At 33.3% G+C, this 21,746-nt stretch overlaps 1 protein-coding gene across 3 annotated transcripts in view; it reads left to right on the forward strand.

Annotated features, from left to right (window-relative positions):
* The window catches only part of LOC127938067 (MAM domain-containing glycosylphosphatidylinositol anchor protein 2-like), a 97,197-nt gene that overhangs the window by 43,376 nt on the left and 32,075 nt on the right, over window positions 1-21,746 (forward strand). For 2 of the 3 annotated variants that reach the window (XM_052534459.1, XM_052534461.1), the window contains exons 4-7: window positions 5,796-5,992; window positions 10,301-10,439; window positions 10,565-10,834; window positions 18,607-18,936. In XM_052534459.1, the coding sequence (XP_052390419.1) occupies window positions 5,796-5,992; window positions 10,301-10,439; window positions 10,565-10,834; window positions 18,607-18,936 (936 nt within the window). The remainder of the gene's footprint in view (window positions 1-5,795; window positions 5,993-10,300; window positions 10,440-10,564; window positions 10,835-18,606; window positions 18,937-21,746) is intronic. The other variant, XM_052534462.1, reaches the window with a different exon arrangement.

The following is a 21,746-nucleotide window of genomic DNA, read 5'->3' on the forward strand; positions in this document are numbered from 1 at the left end:
TTTATAGTTTTTTTTTTTTTTTTGCATGTTTTTAAAAAAAAGTTTTTTTTGTATTAGTTATAAAAACAATAGCTAAAAAATAATTTTATTATTTTTCTATTTAAAATAATAAATACAAATATTATAATATATTTTTTTTAAATTGTAATAAATGATTTGCGTAAATGTTTTATCTATAACTTTAAGTTAAAGTTTTAGTAATTTTATTGTTTTGTGTGTGTGTTTGTTATTTTCATTGTATTTATTTATTTTTGTTTATATATATAAATATATATATATATATATATATATATATATATATATATATATATACTATTTTTATTTCAGTTTAAATTCATAATATTCACATATTTCAAGTAACAATTTTTCAAAGTTGAATTTATATATATATATATATATATATATATATATATATATATATATATATATATATATATAAAATGAAAAAATAAATCAGAATATTAATTAAAAGCACAATTTAAAATCTTAAATTGCAATATGATTATAATTTAAAGTTTCTATAATTATATGTAATATAATATTAATAAAATAAATACAATTAATTTAAATAATATAATGGAATTATGTTATTTTTTAAATAATACAATTCAAATAATTTAATATAATGAATATAATTAAACTATTAGTTTCATTTAATTCCGTTTGACAGTAATAATGTTCTCCAACCAGGCCATCAGGAATATGAGATATATATCTTTCAAAGTAAAAAATATATAATGTATTTTACTGCACATGTAGGTCATCTCAGTAATGTTTAATCATCAATCTCAGATATGAGTCTTTTCTTGACTGCACCTGTTTACAAGAATCGCTCTTAAACGAAGTACAGTAAGATTGACATTCATTAATAATACATGTGTCCAGGAAAGCTTCTGATTACTTTGATGAAGTACAGTTGACAAGTATATCACAGCAGTGCTTTATAAACTCATTAAAGCTCTGTGGTTTGTGATGGAGAGCGACCATCGATGGGTTTATCGGATGCATCATTGCCGGCGAGGGGATTCAGTCTTTGTGCTGCGCTTTAGTGTATTGCATGCAATGTGGATTCATTTCTCAGCAATCAGAAAATCTGAGCGTTGGGCGAAACATATGTTTGTTTTCTGATGTGTGCGATCATCCGTCCAGTGTTTGCAGCTCAGCCGAGAGCAGAAGGTCGTTTCTTTCCTCTCTGTTCGTCTCGTGTGGATGCAGGCGTGACCGAGGGCTGTTTTCAGATGTACAAGGTGATAAAGTTATTGATTTAGTTGCAGGTAACAGCTTTTGCAGCCTAAAACCATATATGATTTCATCAGATCTTCCATTAGTGCAAGCATCACTGTTACTGCTGCCTGAACTTTTCCCTTAAAGAGACAGTTCATGCTGAAATTAAGATTCGCTGTTAATTTACTCTCCCTCAGTCTATCCAAGATGTGGGTGACTGTTTCTTCTTTAGTAGAACAGTAAAGTAAACAGACCTCAGTATATCGTCAGGAGCCACAGGGATTCATTTTGTGCTTTTTTTCGACTCTCAAAGTGACGGCACCCATTGACTTGCATTTTAGGAATCACCAAGTGCAACGGTTTCAGCTAAAAATCGTCTTTCTATCGAAGAAATAAATTACCTTCTTCTTGCAAGGCCTGATTTTTGGCCTTTTTGTTAATGAGTGTCTCTTCAGCGTTTTCTGCAGATGCGCTTCTTTCATGTGAAGTTTTTATTTATTCATAAATGTGAAGTGGGCGCTGGGAGCAAACAGGGATAAATATGTAAATCTGTGCTCTGGGTTAAGATTATGATGAATTTCACACAAAGATCCTCCCACTATCTTCAACCTTTTGCTAAAGCGTGGTCATTTTGATGCTGTGCATTTACCGCAATGCAAAGCAGTTTTTCCTGACAGAGTTGTGGATGTGGTTTAGGGTCAATAAGTTGTTGTTGTTTTTATCACTAAGGCTGCATTTGCATTTTTGCTGCAAATTGAAAAAATAGAACAGTTTGCACATGCAAAATTGCAAATAAATATTTTTTTTTGACAGTTGTGCTATAGATGATAATGGAACATAATTGAGAAAGATGCAGGGATGTACTAGGATGGAGGGGTAAAAAAGTAAATATAAGAATATTGTACATTTTATTGTGTAACTGGGGAACATTTAACTGTTCTTGAGGTAGATTGCATGGGGGATGTGAGTCGCTTTGTGTACAGATCATACTGCCAAAAATATTATTTATCCAAAGTTTGAATGTCTGTAACTCAAGAAGTATTAAAGCTAGCTAAATATCCTTTTAGATTCTAGTTCTTTAATAACTTAGATTTTTTACACGTGTTTTAAGGGCCTATATGGTTCATTTTCAGAGACGTGTATCCCAAAGAGGCTCCATGTCCAAACTACATTTTTCCCATTTTCAGTGGTCGAAACCAAATGTGGGTCACTTTACATGCCGCTTATTCTAGTTCCTTTTAAAGAGGAATATCCAAAGAACAAAAAATCCTGAGACTAGAAGTATATCTTATTGTCCCTCTATCAACAGAACAGCATAGAACATAACATATCGAGTGCCAAAAACATTATTTTCCAAAGTTCAAGTGCCTGTAACTCAAGAAATGTTAAAGATATCTTTATATCCTTTTAGGAGTTGGTTCTTAACAAACTTTTCTTTTGTGAACTTCTTTTGCAAGGCACTGCATGATTCATTTCCAGAGATATTTGGATTTAAATTTGGCTCCATTGGTAAAAAATTTTGTGGTCAAAAACCAAACGTGCTTCACTTTGCAAACCTTGATACCTTTTCTATTAAAGACATACCTTTCTGAGTGCCAAAAGCATTATTTATCCAAAATTTGCGTGCTTGTAACTTAAGAAGTACTGAAGATATCACTTTATGCAGTTAAATATTATCTCAGGGCAGTTCGAAACGAAACAAAGATGGCAGACGAGCTCCGGATTGGTGCCACGGCAGCGTAATGAATCTGTGTATTTATTAAGAGTAATCAGCTCCTCCAGAAAGGCCCGACTGAATCACTCCATTGTGTGCATGTACCGGTCTCCATAAAGGTAATAGCTCCAACCTGCGTGGGGATAATGGATCCTGGATGAAGTATTGACCGCCTCTGGATTTTGATTAAGGGCCTGCGGGGCAGAACATGTCTTAATGAAAGTGAGGAATCAGCATTCAAGGTGGCAGCGTCCACTCGCTGATTACGTGTAGATCTCGAGTGAGAGGAAATGCTAAAGTGTCTTCGCCGATAAGCATGTTCTGTATTTCTTGATGGTGTAAGTAGAGGAGATTATTAGTGCGGTCATGGCCTGGAGAAGGTCAGCGCTAATCAGTTTGATTCAGATCCAGAATATCTCACGCTCATCAGTCAACCATTAGAGTTCATGAAGAATTTATCGCATTTCACACCACCGATCTCGCCCGGTTATGCAAATGCATCTCTCTTTAAAGTATTATTAGCAGGATGTGAGAATTGGCAAGTGAAATGACATCAGATTTACAATAAGTGCCATTTGGAAGAGCTTAAGGCGTCACGCTTGAGAAAGCAATAAATCTGTTCAATCCAAATCCATGAAGAATCACAAGTAGAATCTCTTTAACGATGTCAATAGTTCCTCCCAGACAGATATGGAGTAAGTGGAGAGAAAACCTCTAAGAAGAAGGCTTGATAATCTCACAATGACTCAAACGTTTCTTCTTCAGTCGTAGCGCTAGATTCTCATTGTATGACTATCGATTCATATATATATTTATAAGGGTTTTAATGGCAGAAAAGTAATTCACTGCGTATAAGAAAAGGATTACATGCTGAGATACAATACTAGTAATCTTTTATTATTTTATAAGTGCAAAAAATAAAGCCATCAGTGCATTTAAAATCCACAACAAATGTAAGATGTTTACTTTTCTGTACGGGGAAGTCGTGGCCTAATGGTTAGAGGGTTGGACTCCCAATCGAAGGGTTGTGAGTTCTAGTCTCGGGCCGGACGGAATTGTGGGTGGGGGTAGTGCATGAACAGCTCTCTCTCCACCTTCAATACCACGAACCCCCAACTGCTCCCCGGGCGCCGCAGCATAAAGGGCTGCCCACTGCTCCGGGTGTGTGCTCACAGTGTGTGTGTGTGTTCACTGCTCTGTGTGTGTGTGCATTTCGGATGGGTTAAATGCAGAGCACAAATTCTGAGTATGGGTCACCATACTTGGCTGAATGTCACTTCACTTTCACTTTTTTTTTTTCACTTCACTTTCTTAGGTAAGACCAATCGACAGCTGAGATTTTGTGTTAATGAACACAGCAGTGCAATAAATAGAGTGATAGTAAATCACCAGTTGGTAAATATTTTAGAGTTAAATCATTTAGTTAATTAATTGTTTTGTTCTGAAATAGAGTTATGTAGTACTTCCGATGCGTTGTTACCTTAATACAGAAAGAAATTATTACAAAAGTGAACTTAAATAGATTTTTGTCTGAATACTGTACTCTGTAATGTGAAGATATCTGGTTCTGTATTTTCTATTTAATTGTATATTCTGAGTTTATATCTCGCTATTCTGTTTTTTTTTTTTTATCTAACAGTTCTGAGATTAAATCTCATGATTTTGACTTTTTAGTAGAATTGCACATTTAAATCTCGCAATTTTGAGTTTAAGTGACACAATTCTGACTTTTTCGTAGAATTGCATGTTTAAATCTCACAATTTTGTATTTAAGCGACACAATTCTGACTTTTTTGTAGAATTGCACGTTTAAATCTCACAATTCAGATTTAAATCTCACAATTCTCACTTTTTCATATAATTACACATTTAAATCTCGCAATTCTGAATTTAAATCTCATTTCTGAAATTTTCATAGAATTGCAAGTTTAAATCTCGCAATTTTGAGTTTAAGCGACACAATTCTGACTTTTTTCGTAGAAATGCACATTTAAATCTCACAATTTTGAGTTTAAGCAACACAATTCTGACTTTTTTCATAGAATTTCACGTTTAAATCTCGCAATTTTGAGTTTAAGCGACACAATTCTGACTTTTTCCGTAGAATTTCACGTTTAAATCTCGCATTTTTGAGTTTAAGCGACACAATTCTGACTTTTTCCGTAGAATTTCACGTTTAAATCTCGCATTTTTGAGTTTAAGCGACACAATTCTGACTTTTTTAGTAGAATTTCACGTTTAAATCTCGCAATTTTAAGTCTAAGCAACACAATTCAGACTTTTTTCGTAGAATTTCACGTTTAAATCTCGCAATTTTGAGTTTGTTTCACAATTCTGACTTTTTCATGTAATTACACGTTTAAATCTCACAATTCAGATTTAAATCTCACAATTCTCACTTCTTCATAGAATTACACATTTAAATTCTGAGTTTGTCTCACAATTTTGACTTTTTTTATTACAAGTTTAAATCTCACAATTCTGTCTTTTATGTAGAATTGCACATTTTAATCTCGTAATTCTGAGTTTAAATTTCACAATTCTGGACTTTTTTGTAGAATAACATTTAAATCTCACAATTCACAATTCTGTGTTTAAACCGTAAATGTATCATTATTATATGATTTGAGCACTTGTAACATACAAAGATTGTTAGCATGGAATCCTTGTCTTCAATACACAGTGAATGAATTTCAAGTGTAGAATTCTTTTATTTATTTATTTATTTATTATTTTATTTTTTTTACTGTTTTTGAAGGAATTTGTAACATGGAATCATGTTACAGGTGGATCGAAAAATACTCAAGATTTTTTTTTCTTTTTTTTCATGACCATGTATTGTTTTTCATCTGGTCAGATCTGGACGAGCCTGTGGTGACTGTTCATCAGAGTATCGGTGAAGCTAAAGAGCAGTTCTACTACGAGCGGACGGTGTTTCTGCGCTGCATCGCTAACTCCAACCCTCCCATCCGCTACAGCTGGTTCCGCGGACGAGACGTTCTCTCGCAAGGCTCTGATAAAGGTGTGGAGATCTACGAGCCCTTCTTTACCCAGGTAAGAATCTAACCCTTGCTCAAAATACTGCTGTGATACTGTGCTTTTGTACACTAGCATGTTGGTAATGTATCTGCTAAGTTAATAAAAGTAATGTATGCCAATCATGATACACTTCTATAGAAAATAAATACTTTTCATAGCATGAATGCCTCAAAAAAAGTCAAAATTTTTAAGTTTAAATCTCACTTTTATGACTTTTTCTTTGAATTGCAATTATATTTGTCTCAATTCTGAAATGTTTCTTAGAATTGCATGCTCATTTCTTGCCACTCTCATTTTTTTCTTAGAATTGTTTTTTATTTCTAGCGAATCTGACTTTTTATAAGAATTTCACGTTAATTTTCTCGCAACTCTGACATTTTTAGAATTGCAAGTGTTTAAATAATGCAATTCTAACTTTTTTCTTAGAATGACAGTTTTATTTTTTCGCAATTTTGGTATTTTTCTTAGAATTGCAAATCTATAGTTTTCATTTCTATAGTTTAAATGCTCCAGTTCTGTCTTTTTTCTTAGAATTGCAATTTTATATCTTGCAATTCTGAGTTTAAATCTCTCAATTTTACCATTTTTCTTTTAAAATGCAAGTTAAGTGTACGCAATTCGGAGTTTAAATCTTGCACTTCTAGGGAAGATAAAACTTAAACTCAGAATTGCGAGATATAAACTCGCAATTACCTTTTTAGTCTAAAAACCATCTACCATCTAAGTCTAAAAAACATTGGTAATACTGTAGTTCTTTCTGGTACTTTTCATTGGTTGAAGTGAAACGTAAACTATTAGTCAGATTATTTCTGTCTTGGACTAGAAGCAGTTTAATTAGCTGTAGCAGTGTGAAGTGCGCTCGTGTGTGTGGCTCGTGGGCCGTGTGTGATGAGAGTTCGCAGGACGGATTCTCTCTCTTTTGTGTTTTTCTGCCGTCTGCTCGCTTCCCTCATGACTTCCCCGCAGAGTGCCTCAGATCCCCACATCTCAAGCTTTTCGCATTTGTTTTGTTGCTAAACAGAACAGTCAAATTCACATGTGCGTCAGTCCGGAAAAGCGCGGTGCTTGCGTGTGTCAGTAGAAGCCGTCAACTAAGCCTGTAGTCATCATAAGAACAGATATAGCTGTGTCTGCCTGTCGTCTGCCTCTTTATCATGTGCTTGTCATTGAGAACCCAGTCCCTTCTCTGTCTCCCTCACAGCACTCACTAAAACTCCCTGCTACGAGCAGAAACGCACACACACACACACAGACAGACACACACACACACACACACACACACACACACACTCTCTCTCTCTCTATCTCACACACTCACACACACACACACACACACAGAAAGACACACACACACACACACAGACACACACACTCTCTCTCTCTCTCTATCTCACACACTCACACACACACACACACACACACACACACACACACACACACTCACACACTCACACTCAAACACACACACACTCTCTCTCTCTCTGATCTGGTTTGCTGACTGTTATTCTGGTCTGTTTTGACGCTGATCTGAGATCAGCAGACGCAGGTGAGCTGTGAAACTAGTAATGAGATGATGTTCAGGAGGCTGAGAGCACTGGATGTGTATGAAACAGTAATCATCTGTGATGAGCGGGACGCCGCTCTAAAGACCCCCTGCGTCTGTGCGGAGGAACACGATGTGACTGTACGTTAAAACTCCAAAGGTTGGCTTTGAAATGAGGAGCGCAGCTGAATAGAGCCATAATGAGATCCAGATTAATGATGAACTCTCAACGTGCAAATGCATTTCTCACACTTTGTGAAACGTTCATCATATAATGCATTCAATGTGTTGTCGTCATAAAAAAGGAAACATTTCTCATGTTCATTCAGTTTAACTTGATGCATTAAATAACTAAATCCAAACGAATATATGCCTAATTTAAATCGCATAACATTTTCATTGATTTGGATTACACAGTACATAAATTAATAAACCTATAGACTATATAAACAAGTTTATTTTTTCTTTTTTTTTCTCCAAATGTTGTTATTTTAGTACATAAAGTTAAACTAAATTAAAATGGGAAATGTAGCTGAATTTTATTTATTTATATATAATTAGTTTTATTTTAGTGTTTCTTTTATTTAAAGTAATGTAAATCTAATTATTGAATTTTTTTATGGTTTTATTTTTTTATGGTTTAATTTTAGTTAACCCATTATTAACCCTACTTGTACAACTAAGAGATAATATTTACAATTAAACCATCATATCAATTACATTCATATCATATTTATTACCCATATTTAGTTATTCTGGGATCTCCTTCAAGCTGTGTAAAATGTTTTCAGAATCTTACATTTTTTTTTACATTTTTAAATAAATTATTATTTTTAAATTATTAAATTATTGTTACTTTATTTTTTAAATGAATATATTTTAATGACAATATTTTTTTCACAAAAATAAATTATTCAGCATGGTTTATTATTAACAATTTCCATCTATTTTAATTAATTGAAATATTAATATTTTTAAAATGCATTTATTCAAATAGCTGTCTGACAAATATGCATCACATTAAGTTTATTAGTTTATAAAATTGCAATCCAAACGAGTGAGAATTTTATTTGCAATTCAAACACATTATAAGCCTAAATGTTTAGTGCACTTACAGTAGTACAGAAACCAGACGTACGCCCTACAGCTTCTCCAGATGTTTGTTGTGGAAAGAAATGAGAACTAAATCAATTTCCTTCAAGGCTGAGGATTTCATCTTCAGATGCTCAGAGCGTTTACAGTAAAGATTGGAAATGAGCGGTTACTACTGTAAGTCGTGCTTCGGCGATGAATTTGTTTGCTGCTTCTGCCGATATCTATCTGGAGTTGACATGTGCAGCGTGTGCTAATGCATGCATTAATGCGCTGTAGCTGTCGTGTTGTGGTTACTATCACACATAATGAATTCTCCTCGGATGGGGAATCTGGAAACTGGGTCGTGAGATCAAACTACAGCACAATGCCGCTTTGAAAACCCGGCCGCTTGAGTTCTGAGGTGATGATAACGCCGTTCCCATCGTGAGAGAAAAGCTCATTGCTTAAGACTCACCAGCAAGCCTGTAACCATGTCTTCAACTATTTGATTTTGGTTTTTTTTGTTTGTTTTTTTTGGGTTGTGGTTTTTCATATTATTAAATAAAAATAATTAAATGTTTTTTTAAATATATATTATAAAAACAAATATAATATAAACAGTTACATTATTAATAATAATATATTAGAAATGTTATCTATGAAATGTATAATATAAATATAATAAATTTAATTATTGAAAATTACTTATGTAAAAATATTATATATGAAATATAGAATGTAAAAATAGCAAGGAAATAATTAAATATTATTATCAATAATATTTGATATGAGAAATTACATAATATATAATATGAAAATATAATAATTACATTATTATTAATATATCATATACAAATATGATATTTTAAATATATAACATAAAAATATCATAAATTATTTAGTTTAAAATAATATATTATTTAAAAGGTTCTATAAATAATGAAATTATTATTAATGATAAATAATATAAGAAATATTACCTATAAAACATAATATAAATATAAAATATAAAAAATAATATTTTTATAATAAAATTTAGTATGAATGTAATATTATTAAGTTTAAATAAGGTTAATTATTATTCATAACATTTTATATATTTGTAATATGTAATTTAAAAATATAATTATTTAATAATAATATTTACTATAAAATATTATGTATAAAATATGTTATAAAAATATTGTATGTAAAATATATTATATAAAAAATATTTAATATATAGGATTTAACTAGATCAGTGGTCCCTTTTTCCAACACATTTGTTTGCGCGGCCCACTGCAACAAAATTAACTGACCCTGCTATTGTTGGGTTAATAACTTAGTACTCAGAAGCTAGATTGTTAACTGTCTTTATTGATTGAACTGGCGATGAACAGAAAATAACGCTTGGCACAACTGCTGTTGTTCTGTAGCATATCCAGCAAAAATATCTAAGATAAATTGGCGGTTTATTCTTAAACCAATCAGCGAGCTCGAATAGTGGAAGTTTAATATATATTTTTATTTAATTATATATATGAAATGATGTTAAAATGTTACGATAGGCATTTTTACATATATGAACAATATTATTATTTCTTTTAATAGTAATTGGCGGCCGACAGGTTGAAAACCACTGAACTAGATGATAGGGAATGAAGAATGAAAGAGGAATGTGATGTGGAGCACACATTTGCACACGTCTCTCTGTCTGTCGCTCTGAGCTCCAGGGGGAAACTAAGATCTTGAAGCTGAAGAACCTGAGACCCAAGGACTACGCCAACTACAGCTGCATCGCCTCCGTCAGGAACGTGTGCGGCATCGCCGACCGCAGAGTCGTCTTCAGACTCACCAACAAAACTGGTGATTATATTCCACAAATATAATATAAATATAAATAAAAGAAATGTATCGAGTAATAAATAATAATGAATAGTTATATATATATAAAATTGAAACATGAGGGTCAGTGTTTGCTGTGGTTTCAGCTCCCGCCTCCATCAAGCTGCTGGTGGAGGATCCGATCGTGGTGAATCCGGGTCAGACGGTGTCTCTGGTCTGCATCACCACCGGAGGAGAGCCGACGCCGAGCCTGAACTGGACCCTCAGCTCCGGATCTCTGCCGGAGAAGAGTCTGATGAAGGACGGGACGCTCACACTGCCAGCCATCGCCTCGGAGGACGCCGGCATCTACAGCTGCATCGCCAGCAACAACGTGGGCAACCCGGCCAAGAAATCCACCACCATCATCGTTAGAGGTCAGCTTCACTTTACACTTCATCTGAGAATCGCTCTTTAGTCAGTTTGTGTCAATGAATCGTTCAAACCACTTATGATTCATCTGTGAATCGCTCTTTAGTCAGTTTGTGTCAATGAATCGTTCAAACCACTTATGATTCATCTGTGAATCGCTCTTTAGTCAGTTTGTGTCAATGAATCGTTCAAACCACTTATAATTAATTTCTAAATCGCTCTTTAGTCAGTTTGTGTCAATGAATCGTTCAAACCACTTATAATTAATTTCTAAATCGCTCTTTAGTCAGTTTGTGTCAATGAATCGTTCAAACAGCTTGTGATTCATCGGTGAATCGCTCTTTAGTCAGTTTGTGTCAATGAATCGTTCAAACCACTTATGATTCATCTGTGAATCGCTCTTTATTTTGTGTCAATGAATCGTTCAAACCACTTATAATTAATTTCTAAATCGCTCTTTAGTCAGTTTGTGTCAATGAATCGTTCAAACCACTTATAATTAATTTCTAAATCGCTCTTTAGTCAGTTTGTGTCAATGAATCGTTCAAACCACTTGTGATTCATCGGAGAATCGCTCTTTAGTTTGTGTCAATGAATCGTTCAAACCACTTGTGATTCATCGGTGAATCGCTCTTTATTTTGTGTCAATGAATTGTTAAAACCACTTATAATTAATTTCTAAATCGCTCTTTAGTCAGTTTGTGTCAATGAATCGTTCAAACCACTTGTGATTCATCTGTGAATCGATCTTTAGTCAGTTTGTGTCAATGAATCGTTCAAACCACTTATATTTAATTTCTTAATCGCTCTTTAGTCAGTTTGTGTCAATGAATCGTTCAAACCACTTATAATTCATTTCTAAATCGATCTTTAGTCAGTTTGTGTCAATGAATCGTTCAAACCACTTGTGATTCATCGGTGAATCGCTCTTTAGTTTGTGTCAATGAATCGTTCAAACCACTTGTGATTCATCGGTGAATCGCTCTTTAGTTAGTTTGTGTCAATGAATCTTTCAAACCGCTTGTGATTCATCGGTGAATCGCTCTTTAGTTTGTGTCAATGAATCGTTCAAACCACTTATAATTAATTTCTAAATCACTCTATAGTCAGTTTGTGTCAATGAATCGTTCAAACCACTTATAATTAATTTCTAAATCACTCTATAGTCAGTTTGTGTCAATGAATCGTTCAAACCACTTGTGATTCATCTGTGAATCGCTCTTTAGTTAGTTTGTGTCAATGAATCTTTCAAACCGCTTGTGATTCATCGGTGAATCGCTCTTTAGTTTGTGTCAATGAATCGTTCAAACCACTTATAATTAATTTCTTAATCGCTCTTTAGTCAGTTTGTGTCAATGAATTGTCCAAACCGCTTAAGATTCATTTCTAAATCGCTTTTTACGTAGTTTGTCAATGAATCTTTCAAATGGCTTATTATTCATTTCCAAATCGCTCTTTAATCAGTTTGTGTCAATGAATCTTTCAAACCACTTTGAAAATCAGTCTGAATGATTACTCTGATGTTTGACCAATAGCAGATGATATGCGTTGTGTTTCCTGTGCTCTTCACACGTTCAGTCCTCCAGCTGTGTGTCTGATGTCCAGGAGTGAAGTTTAATGGCTTTTTGCTCTGAATTGTGAAGCTGATGATGTTCCTGGCGGCTCTTTCAGTCTGTTAGCATGAGACTGTCGATCAGATTAATCTCAGAGCGCTTGGCACATTACTGTCAGGTCATTATTACATTATCACAGGCACATTACTGTCAGGTCCTTTGAGTGAATCTCAGAACCTTTCATGACATTTTCAGGCCTTATTTTCCCCAAAATCACAAGGGCAAAATGCATATCATTTATACAGTATCATATTTTGTACAATATGTCTGTTACACTTTGTCTGTCAGTCTGTTTTAAAATATAAAAAAAATATGCAAAACTAAAATAAATTTTTTCAATAAAATCAAATGCATAGATCTCATGCCTTTTACCTTTTGCTTTTGGCACATTACAGCCGAAATGATTATTAGGCACCATTAGAATTAAGTAATTTAGGTGAATCTCATGAAACATGGCCTGAAGAAAATCTCAGGCATATTTCACCACAAAAGCATATTTTGTGCTATATTCTCATTAATGCAAACTTAGGGTAAGAAAAATTTGAATGAACAAATGAATATATATATATATATATATATATATATATATATATATATATATATATATATATATATATATAAATATATATATATATATATATATACACACACACACACATACAAATACATGGTGTTACAGTAGAAACAGTAGAATTAATAGAATTAGTTGTACTGGCCAAAAATATTTGTGCAAACGTTTGTGCCTGTTTTTATGAAAGTAAAGGATTATAATTAGGATCATTCGGTTTATTGAATAAATAAATAAAAATAAAATAAGATTTGTTAAAAAAAATTTGCATAGAGACATTCATTCTTATTAATTTCACATTTTTGTAGTAATACCATTTTACAAAACAGTCATAACAGTCATATATATGCTGCAAACTGACCCACTTTTGGAAATATATATATATATATAAGGAATATTTACTTTTGTTTTGCTTTTTTGTTTGTTTTTTTGTTAAAGGTTCTTGACGTGGTCGCAAACGCTTTGCAAACTTTAGTGTTGGAATGCCTGGACTGTAGATGATTGTGGTTTCTGGCTAACGAGGGAACCTGCACGCACGTGTATGTGTGTGTTTATGTTTGTTTGTCACACTAGTCCTTGAAAACCCCCGTCAGTTTCGTCTGTGTTCAGCAGATGGATGCTTTACTCCACAGCCTGCTGTGACTTTGGCTGTGGCCTGTTCCTCCAGTATCCCAGCATGCTCTTGGCACGCCAGAGGCCCTCCATCATGATCCTGCTCTGGATTATAGGATCCGTTCTCCTTTCCAAAAGTGGGTCAGTTTGCAGCGTTTGGCTGACACAGAGCTCTTGTTCTCCTCTATTTTCCTTCGGTCGCTCCATCATCAGATGGCTTTTACAGAAGAATCCGCTGCATTTACACTCCCTTTTTCACATTTAATGAATTCATTGATATTGTATGTATTTTAATTGCTGTAATTTATTTTGTTGTATATTAATATTTAGTGTTTCAATGCCGTCATCTGACAGCAGCTTGTTACTTATTTTAAATCATCTTTTGGGAAATTATTGCATTTTTCTGAAATATTGTAAAATAAATTACGTTTATAATGGGCACAAATAAATTTTATTGAATCTTAGTTTCAGCTAAAAAAATACCTAAACATTTAAGTAATATGTTTAAAGTTTTGTCTATGCATAAAATAATTGAATTTATTTATCTAGAATGAGTAAAAATAAATGGAATTTATTTCTTTTATTTTAAATAATAGTAACAAAAATTTATTTAATTAATGCATGTATTTATTTTATTATTATTATTATTATTATTATATTATTAGTATTTGTTTAAATTATTAATTGTTTATTTAATTGAAGTAAAATGCATAAACATCAAAGATCTTTTATTATTATTATTTTTTATTAAGCAGTAATGCTTTACTTATTTTACATAGCAGTAATGTTATTTATTTTAAATGACAATAATGAAAAATATTATTTATTTCCTGCGACTAAGAGTAAAGAGAATTTTATTCCGTTTTTTATGGCTTCTGGACAATTCTCACAATTTTATCTCTAATAGGATCAGAAAAGTAAGTAGATCTAGCAATTTTTAGAGCTTTTCTGTAGGAGGAAGTACTTTCCCTCCATGCAATATGAAATACCTCTAGTTTTGTTTTCTTCAGGCATTGGTTTTTTATTTGTTGAACATCAATTAAATTGCTTTTTTTGTATTTGCTAGTTCGGGGAACAGACATGTTCCCTATAGCAGTGGTCACCAACTTTTTTAAGCCTAAGATCCCTGACCTAAGCTTTTATGAATGACAAGATATACCTATTGAAGAATTTATAGAAAAAGACATCTCAGATTGTACTTCCAATTGGAGGCCTTTATTTTATTTTTAATTATTGATGCACTGATCATAGCTTAATCAGAATCAGTATTTATTTTATTTTTTGCTACATAAAACCATAGACTGTATAAAATAAAACACATCAGCATGAATCAAAAAACAGCAGGTCTGAATACAGTGCAAATGCTCTCTCTGACAGCAGGTGGCGCTTATGAACCAGCCACGATATAATCATTTCCTTGATTACCGCTGTAAGAGTTGCACTATATAAGGAGGTATTAGAAGAAAATTGCCATCAAAACTTTCTGAGACACAGGCATGATGCATTTTTATTTAATCACTGTCCCAGTAGATCCCAAAAATTACAGAAAATAATGGTTCCTGAGTTAGTCAAGTACAAACTCTAAGCTAGAAGCGTCTGTGCTCGTGAAAACAGACTCGTGCTCACATGCACCGTGTGATCAGGTGATGCTCGTGTGCAGCTTGTTAGTCAACATGTGAACGACCGTCGTCACATTCACTGTGGAGCAGATCGAGACTGAGCAGCAGGACTTTCCATCTGTGGAGACGTGTGTGTGTGTGTGTGTGTGTCAGCTGAATCTCTCTGGGAATGGTTCCTCCTCAGGTGCATCTCCTTGAGTAAAGTCACGGCTCAGGTAGAGATGCCATCTGTCCCGTCACACACGCTCGTTATGAACGGCCTCGTTAGACGACACAAGGACAGTCACATGACCACAGATGAGCGATCGGTCAGGTCAGCTGCTCTGGACGGTGGATGGAGAGAAACTCATCACATTATTTCTCAAATCCCTCTCTGGGTGACACTGGGGTAGTTTTAGTTGCTGTGTAACAGTGCTGGTCTCTATGTGAATGATGGAGATGAAGTCTGACTGTCATTTAATTTAATGTGAACACAAAGCTCTCTGGGTTTCTGGGTTTCATATTTCAATCCCAATATTCCATAATGAGCTTCTACTAGTTGTTATACAAAGCATCACCACTCCACAACTACTTCATGTAAACCAGATATATTATATTTTTGTATTGTTATTTATTTGAATTTGTGTTTTATTTTATTTTTATGTTTACAGTTAAGTTTTTGTTAGGGTTTTCAGGATTTTATAGTATCAGTTAATGTTGCATTCATTTCAGAGTTTTATTTTATAATGTATTTTATTTTATTTTATTTTATTCATGTATTATTATTGCACTTTATAATTTAAAAATATGTATATTTATCAGCACAGTCTCTGGTTGTATTTTAATGTATAAAAGGTTTTATAAAAAACTAAATATCTAAAATAAAAATTAATGGCCAATTTATTTCAGTTTAGTTTCAGTTTTTTCCGTTTTTATTATTAAGATTAAGATTTTAATTTAGTGTTTTATTTTTATTTTAGTTAACCAAAAATGTTTTGTTTCATTTAATCAAAAGGATAGTAATACTGTTTTTTTCCATTAATGAAAATATTTTAATGTTTTAACACAATTTCAGTTAATGAACATTTTTATATTCACTTTTAGTTTTTGTTACAATTTCAGTTAACAAAAAGGTTTTAATTTAGTTTTAATTTTTATTGGTTAAGAATTTTTTTTTTTAAAGAGTTTATTATTTAGTTGTTTTTTGGAATGTAAGTAGCCAAACATTTCATATCTTACAGCTGATTTACTATAGAAATGTAAAACACCTGACAAAAATAATCAGGGATGCAAACTAATAAACGTGTCTGATTTCACCACTTTCAGTTGACGTGATTCATGAAATGTGACTCATAACTTTCAATGTGAGAGGACAAGAAAATAAGCTGCTTTCATCATACATTAGACATATGATTAATAATGAATGTGCACATACTAAATAATTACATAGCTTTCCTGGTAGCCTTCAGTAGAGTAACTTTAATAAAATGATTCATAAAACATATAAATATCAGTCGACCATTTGTTTACTTTGTTCACTGACAAATGTATTTTTTGGTATTTGAGTTACATAAAAATTTAAAAGTCATAATTAGGAGGAAAAGATATTGGTGTTGTGACATAAAATAATATTTTATTAAAATAAAAGAATGCATTACAATATTTTAGAATATTCATAATATTTAATAATTGTTTTCATAATTTATATAAATAATAATGAAAGCAATAATTTACCAAATTTAATTTAATATGTGAATTAAAATTATATAAAATAATTTAAATAGAAATGATCCACTTTATTATAGTAAAGCAGCTCTCTGGGGTTTGGAAAAGAGCTGGACTCGTGTAGTCAAGGTTGTTCTGTTGGAAGAATATCCATCCATCTTAGCTGAAGGCACGGTGGTTTGTTTTATTAATATTCACACAATATAAAGTGCATTTGTGTTGAGTCATGTGAGATCTTGATGAAGATCTTGATGAAGTAAAGCATGTGCAGATATAGAGAGCGTCTCCATCACTCGTGCAGCTGGAAACACATTTCATTCGGTGCATTAGAGATATATCACATGTTGGATCCTGTAATGAATAATAATGTTCACTCTTGAATTTATTCCCAGAATGTCTGACATGAGCTGCGCCGTATATATATCTACAGTGTGAACATGAAAGGGGTTTTTCATTTTGAGCTCCAGTGATGAATATATATAGCACATTATTATAATACGTCTTGACAGTTGTGTGAATTTTTTCTTTCCTTCTATTTCTCATCGCAAATGAATGCATTATAAATTCAAACATGGTGTATAAGTACTTTAATTCTACATTTTCATTATGTTTTTATGTGTATATATGTATGTAATGTCACAATGCAATGCAATAAATAGCCAAATCAATCAGTTATTTATTGCATTTAAATGGCATATAACTCTGCATTAGCATCCAGAGTGTCCCGGCGTTTCATAAGCGTCTGCTTTTATCTGGTCTGGCTGTGGAAGCGCGAGAGTTTCTGCGTTCAGTCACACACACATCAAAGCAAAGGCCGCAGCATCAATAATGCATCGGCAGCTTGCTTCTGTTTAAATCATCTTCAGGACTGTCCTCCTCCTCTCAGAAGCTCCTCGTGTCCTTCTGCTCTGTGTTCCTGTGTTAAACCCAGCCGAATCCGTCCCCAAACACCACTCAGAGCTTTTGGGAGATGCATAACCCGGGACGTCCTGATGGGAAAGCGGTGTTCATGTGAAGTTGAAGAGGTTGTGTTTCTGATGTGTAACGGCTCTTTGTAGTGCAGTACACTATCTAGTGAGTGTTTGCAGACTGCAGTGGACTCAACATTATCGCTGATCACTGGAACAACGACAGACGCTCAGTGTTCATGTGTTATTCACACACTACAGACGTGAACTCAATGGACTGATCATCATTTCACTAAATACTTTTTTTTTACTTTTTCAGTTTCTCATACAATTGTTTAAATCTCCTTTATCGAGATAATCCATCCACCTCACACCTGTGCAATAATCATGCTGTCTAATCAGCATCTTGAAATGTCAAATGTTATCCGAGCGAAGAAGAAATGCTCACGAACACAGATTTAGACAGATTTGTGAACAATGTTTGTGAAATAGGCCTTTTGTGTACATAGAAAAAGTCTTAGCTCTTTGAGTTCAGCTCGTGAAAAAGGAGGACAAGTGTTGTGTTTATGATTTTGTTCAGTATAGTTCTGTTTGAATTCATTTCAGCTGAATTAAAAAAATGATTCCTAATAGTTTCAGTTTAAGTTTATCCCTTCTCTAACTTCAGTATTTAGATTTTCTGATCAAGTACTATCGGTTTGAGGATCTTGAAGAGCTAGTTTGTGAGTGTTTCTCGTTTCTGTGTTTGCTAAGCGCTGAAGAAGGGCCGCTTCTGGATCACTCCGGACCCGTACCACAACGACGATAACATCCAGATCGGCCGCGAGGTGAAGATCTCGTGTCAGGTGGAGGCCACGCCGCCCGAGGAGCTGCAGTTCAGCTGGCTGAAGAACGGCCGGCCGTTACGCAGCTCCGAGCGCATGGTCATCACACAGACTGACCCCGACATCTCGCCCGGAACCACCAACCTGGACATCATCGACCTCAAGTTCACCGACTTCGGGACATACACCTGTGTAGCAGCTCTCAGAGGAGGAGCCATCCCCGAGATCAGCATCGACGTCAACATCTCCTCCACCACTGGTGAGTCTCACACACACACACACACACACACACTCACACACACACTCTCTCTCTCTCTCTCATACACACACACACATACACACACACACACACACACACACTCACACACACACAAACACACACACACAAAGCAGATCAGATGTCAGGAAATACGGAAAGCTCATGTATCTGAGAGAAGCTCTAGCTCTGTCCTGCAATCTTCAAAATAAATGTTAAATGCAAGGTTTTCCCAGTGATGCCAAGTGAACATTATTATTTAATGTAAAAATTGTACATTATTACATTATTTACATGTTACATTGTTTTTTCTACTTATTTTTTTCTTTTTGAATTTTGAATTTTTATTAATTTTTATTTATGTGTTCATCCATTTTTATATTTTTTCATAATTGTACAATTTTTATTTATTAATTCACTCATTCTTCATTCAATTATTTATAATATTAATAAGTTAAAAATGATTTAAAATGTATCCATTCATTTATTTATAATATAATTCATTCATTCATTCATTAATAATAGAATTGTAGAATTGAATTTATTTAAAGTTAAAATTTATATGGATATAATTATTTACTTATCTATTTATTAATTTCGTTAATATTTTTATTTATTTATAATTTCAAATTATTCTCTATTATAATTATTATGGTAGTTTAATATTACATATTTAATTTTACATTTTGTTTTGTATATTTAATTAATTTGTTCATAATGGAATTTTATTATCTTATTTACTTAGTCACAATCAGTGCTTTAAGTGGGCCAGTAAGCACTGGTACTTAGTACCGCCATCTCTCCGTGCGCCCAGAACGTGCTTTTAGCGTACAGGTACGTTCATTTGGACATCTGCTTTAATAGAGGATTTAATCCTTTGCCTGCGCTGCCGCTTTTCAGAGCGCCTTTCACAATGCACGCTAGTTTGGAGTATGGAGCGTGAATCATTTGAACCAGTTCGGGAGTTCGGAGCGGGTTCGCGAATCATTTGAGTCAGTTCGGGAGTTCGGAGCGGCTTCGCGGATCATTTGAATCAATTCGACAGTTCGTAGTGGGTTCGCGAATCATTTGAGTCAGTTTGGGGATCGTGAATCATTGGATTCAGTTCGGGAGTTCGGAGCGGGTTCGCGAATCATTTGAATCAATTCGAGAGTTCGTAGCGGGTTCGCGAATCATTTGAGTCAGTTTGGGGATCGCGAATCATTTGAATCAATTCGAGAGTTCGTAGCGGGTTCGCGAATCATTTGAATCAATTCGAGAGTTCGTAGCGGGTTCGCGAATCATTTGAGTCAGTTTGGGGATCGCGAATCATTTGATTCAGTTCGGGAGTTCGGAGCGGGTTCGCGAATCATTTGAATCAATTCGAGAGTTCGTAGCGGGTTCGCGAATCATTTGAGTCAGTTTTGGGATCGCGAATCATTTGAATCAGTTCGGGAGTTCGGAGCGGGTTCGCGAATCATTTGAGTCAATTTGAATGCAGTAACTCTTTCTAAGGGTATTTTTTCAAAATCCTTTTGCACATTTTATTTATGTTCAGTAGTTATTTCTAGCTCAAGCAAATCCACAAACTAATAAAAGGATTTATTATTAAGGTCGTCTGTTGACTGCTATATATAAAACCCCTTCAATATAGTTGTTGTTACCTCAGGGGATGAGGGGAGTCATCAAAAAAACTTTTTTGGCTTTAACAGAGTACCGGCACCTCTTTTGGGCCACTTAAAGCACTGGTCACAATATAATTCATTTATATGTATTTATTATTCATTTAACTGTAACTTTGTTTATTCAATTATTATAATATTATATTGTTTATAGTGTTTTATGTATTTATAGTGGATTTTATTATTATTTATTTAAATTTAATAATTGTATATATTTTTCATTCATATTAATTCATTTATAATATTTTTTTTTACATTTTGTAAAAAAAAGTATTAATTTATAATGTGATTAAATGTTGTTATTATTTTTATAATAAAAATGTTAAATAAATTAATAATTTTATTACATTTGAATTCATTTATTTATAATATAATTTATTATTTTCACTATTTGTTTATTTAAAAATGAAAATGTATATTAGCATACGTGCACTTTTAGCAGGACTTTGAGGCCAGCCGTAGTGTTTTCCCGTGTAGATCGCGTGCAGGAGTTCAGAGAAATGAGCTGCTGCTCTGTAATCAGGAGTCACACTTGATCAATGAGCTTCCATCCACAGTCCTGTGTCGTTTATCATTATCCTCTGTCCATCTCGGATGATCAGATCGATCCGTGAGAGCGCCAGCAGACATGCCTTGCTCAACAGTGATTGTTAAACCTAAAGAATCACAGCGAGAAGAAGTCGTTTATGTGTGAAATTATATTCAGATTGATGTTTCTGTTCAGAGTTTGTTCATTACCTGCTTTGAGCAGAATGTCCTAAAGCATATATATATATATATATATATATATATATATATATATACAGTATTTATTTATTTATTTATTTATTCATACATTCATTCACTTATTATAATAAATGTAATAAATAAATAATTATATTTTTATTTGTGTCATTTTTTTATACGATGACATGACATGACTTATAAATCTATTAACTATTAACAATCTATTAACATTTTAAATATATAATTTCTTGCCTGTTTATTGACATTTCTTTATAATATTATTTTATTTATAAGTAAAAGTAATTTATTTGTAATTATATTTACTATATTTATTTATATATACACATTCATTTATTTATTTATTTTTGTTTGTTTGTTTTCTGAAGACCACAGTAGGTCAGTTTCATGCTGATGTGAAATCAGCCA

The sequence above is a fragment of the Carassius gibelio genome, chromosome A20 (assembly GCF_023724105.1).
Source record: "Carassius gibelio isolate Cgi1373 ecotype wild population from Czech Republic chromosome A20, carGib1.2-hapl.c, whole genome shotgun sequence".
In the NCBI taxonomy this organism is placed as follows: Eukaryota; Metazoa; Chordata; class Actinopteri; order Cypriniformes; family Cyprinidae; genus Carassius; species Carassius gibelio.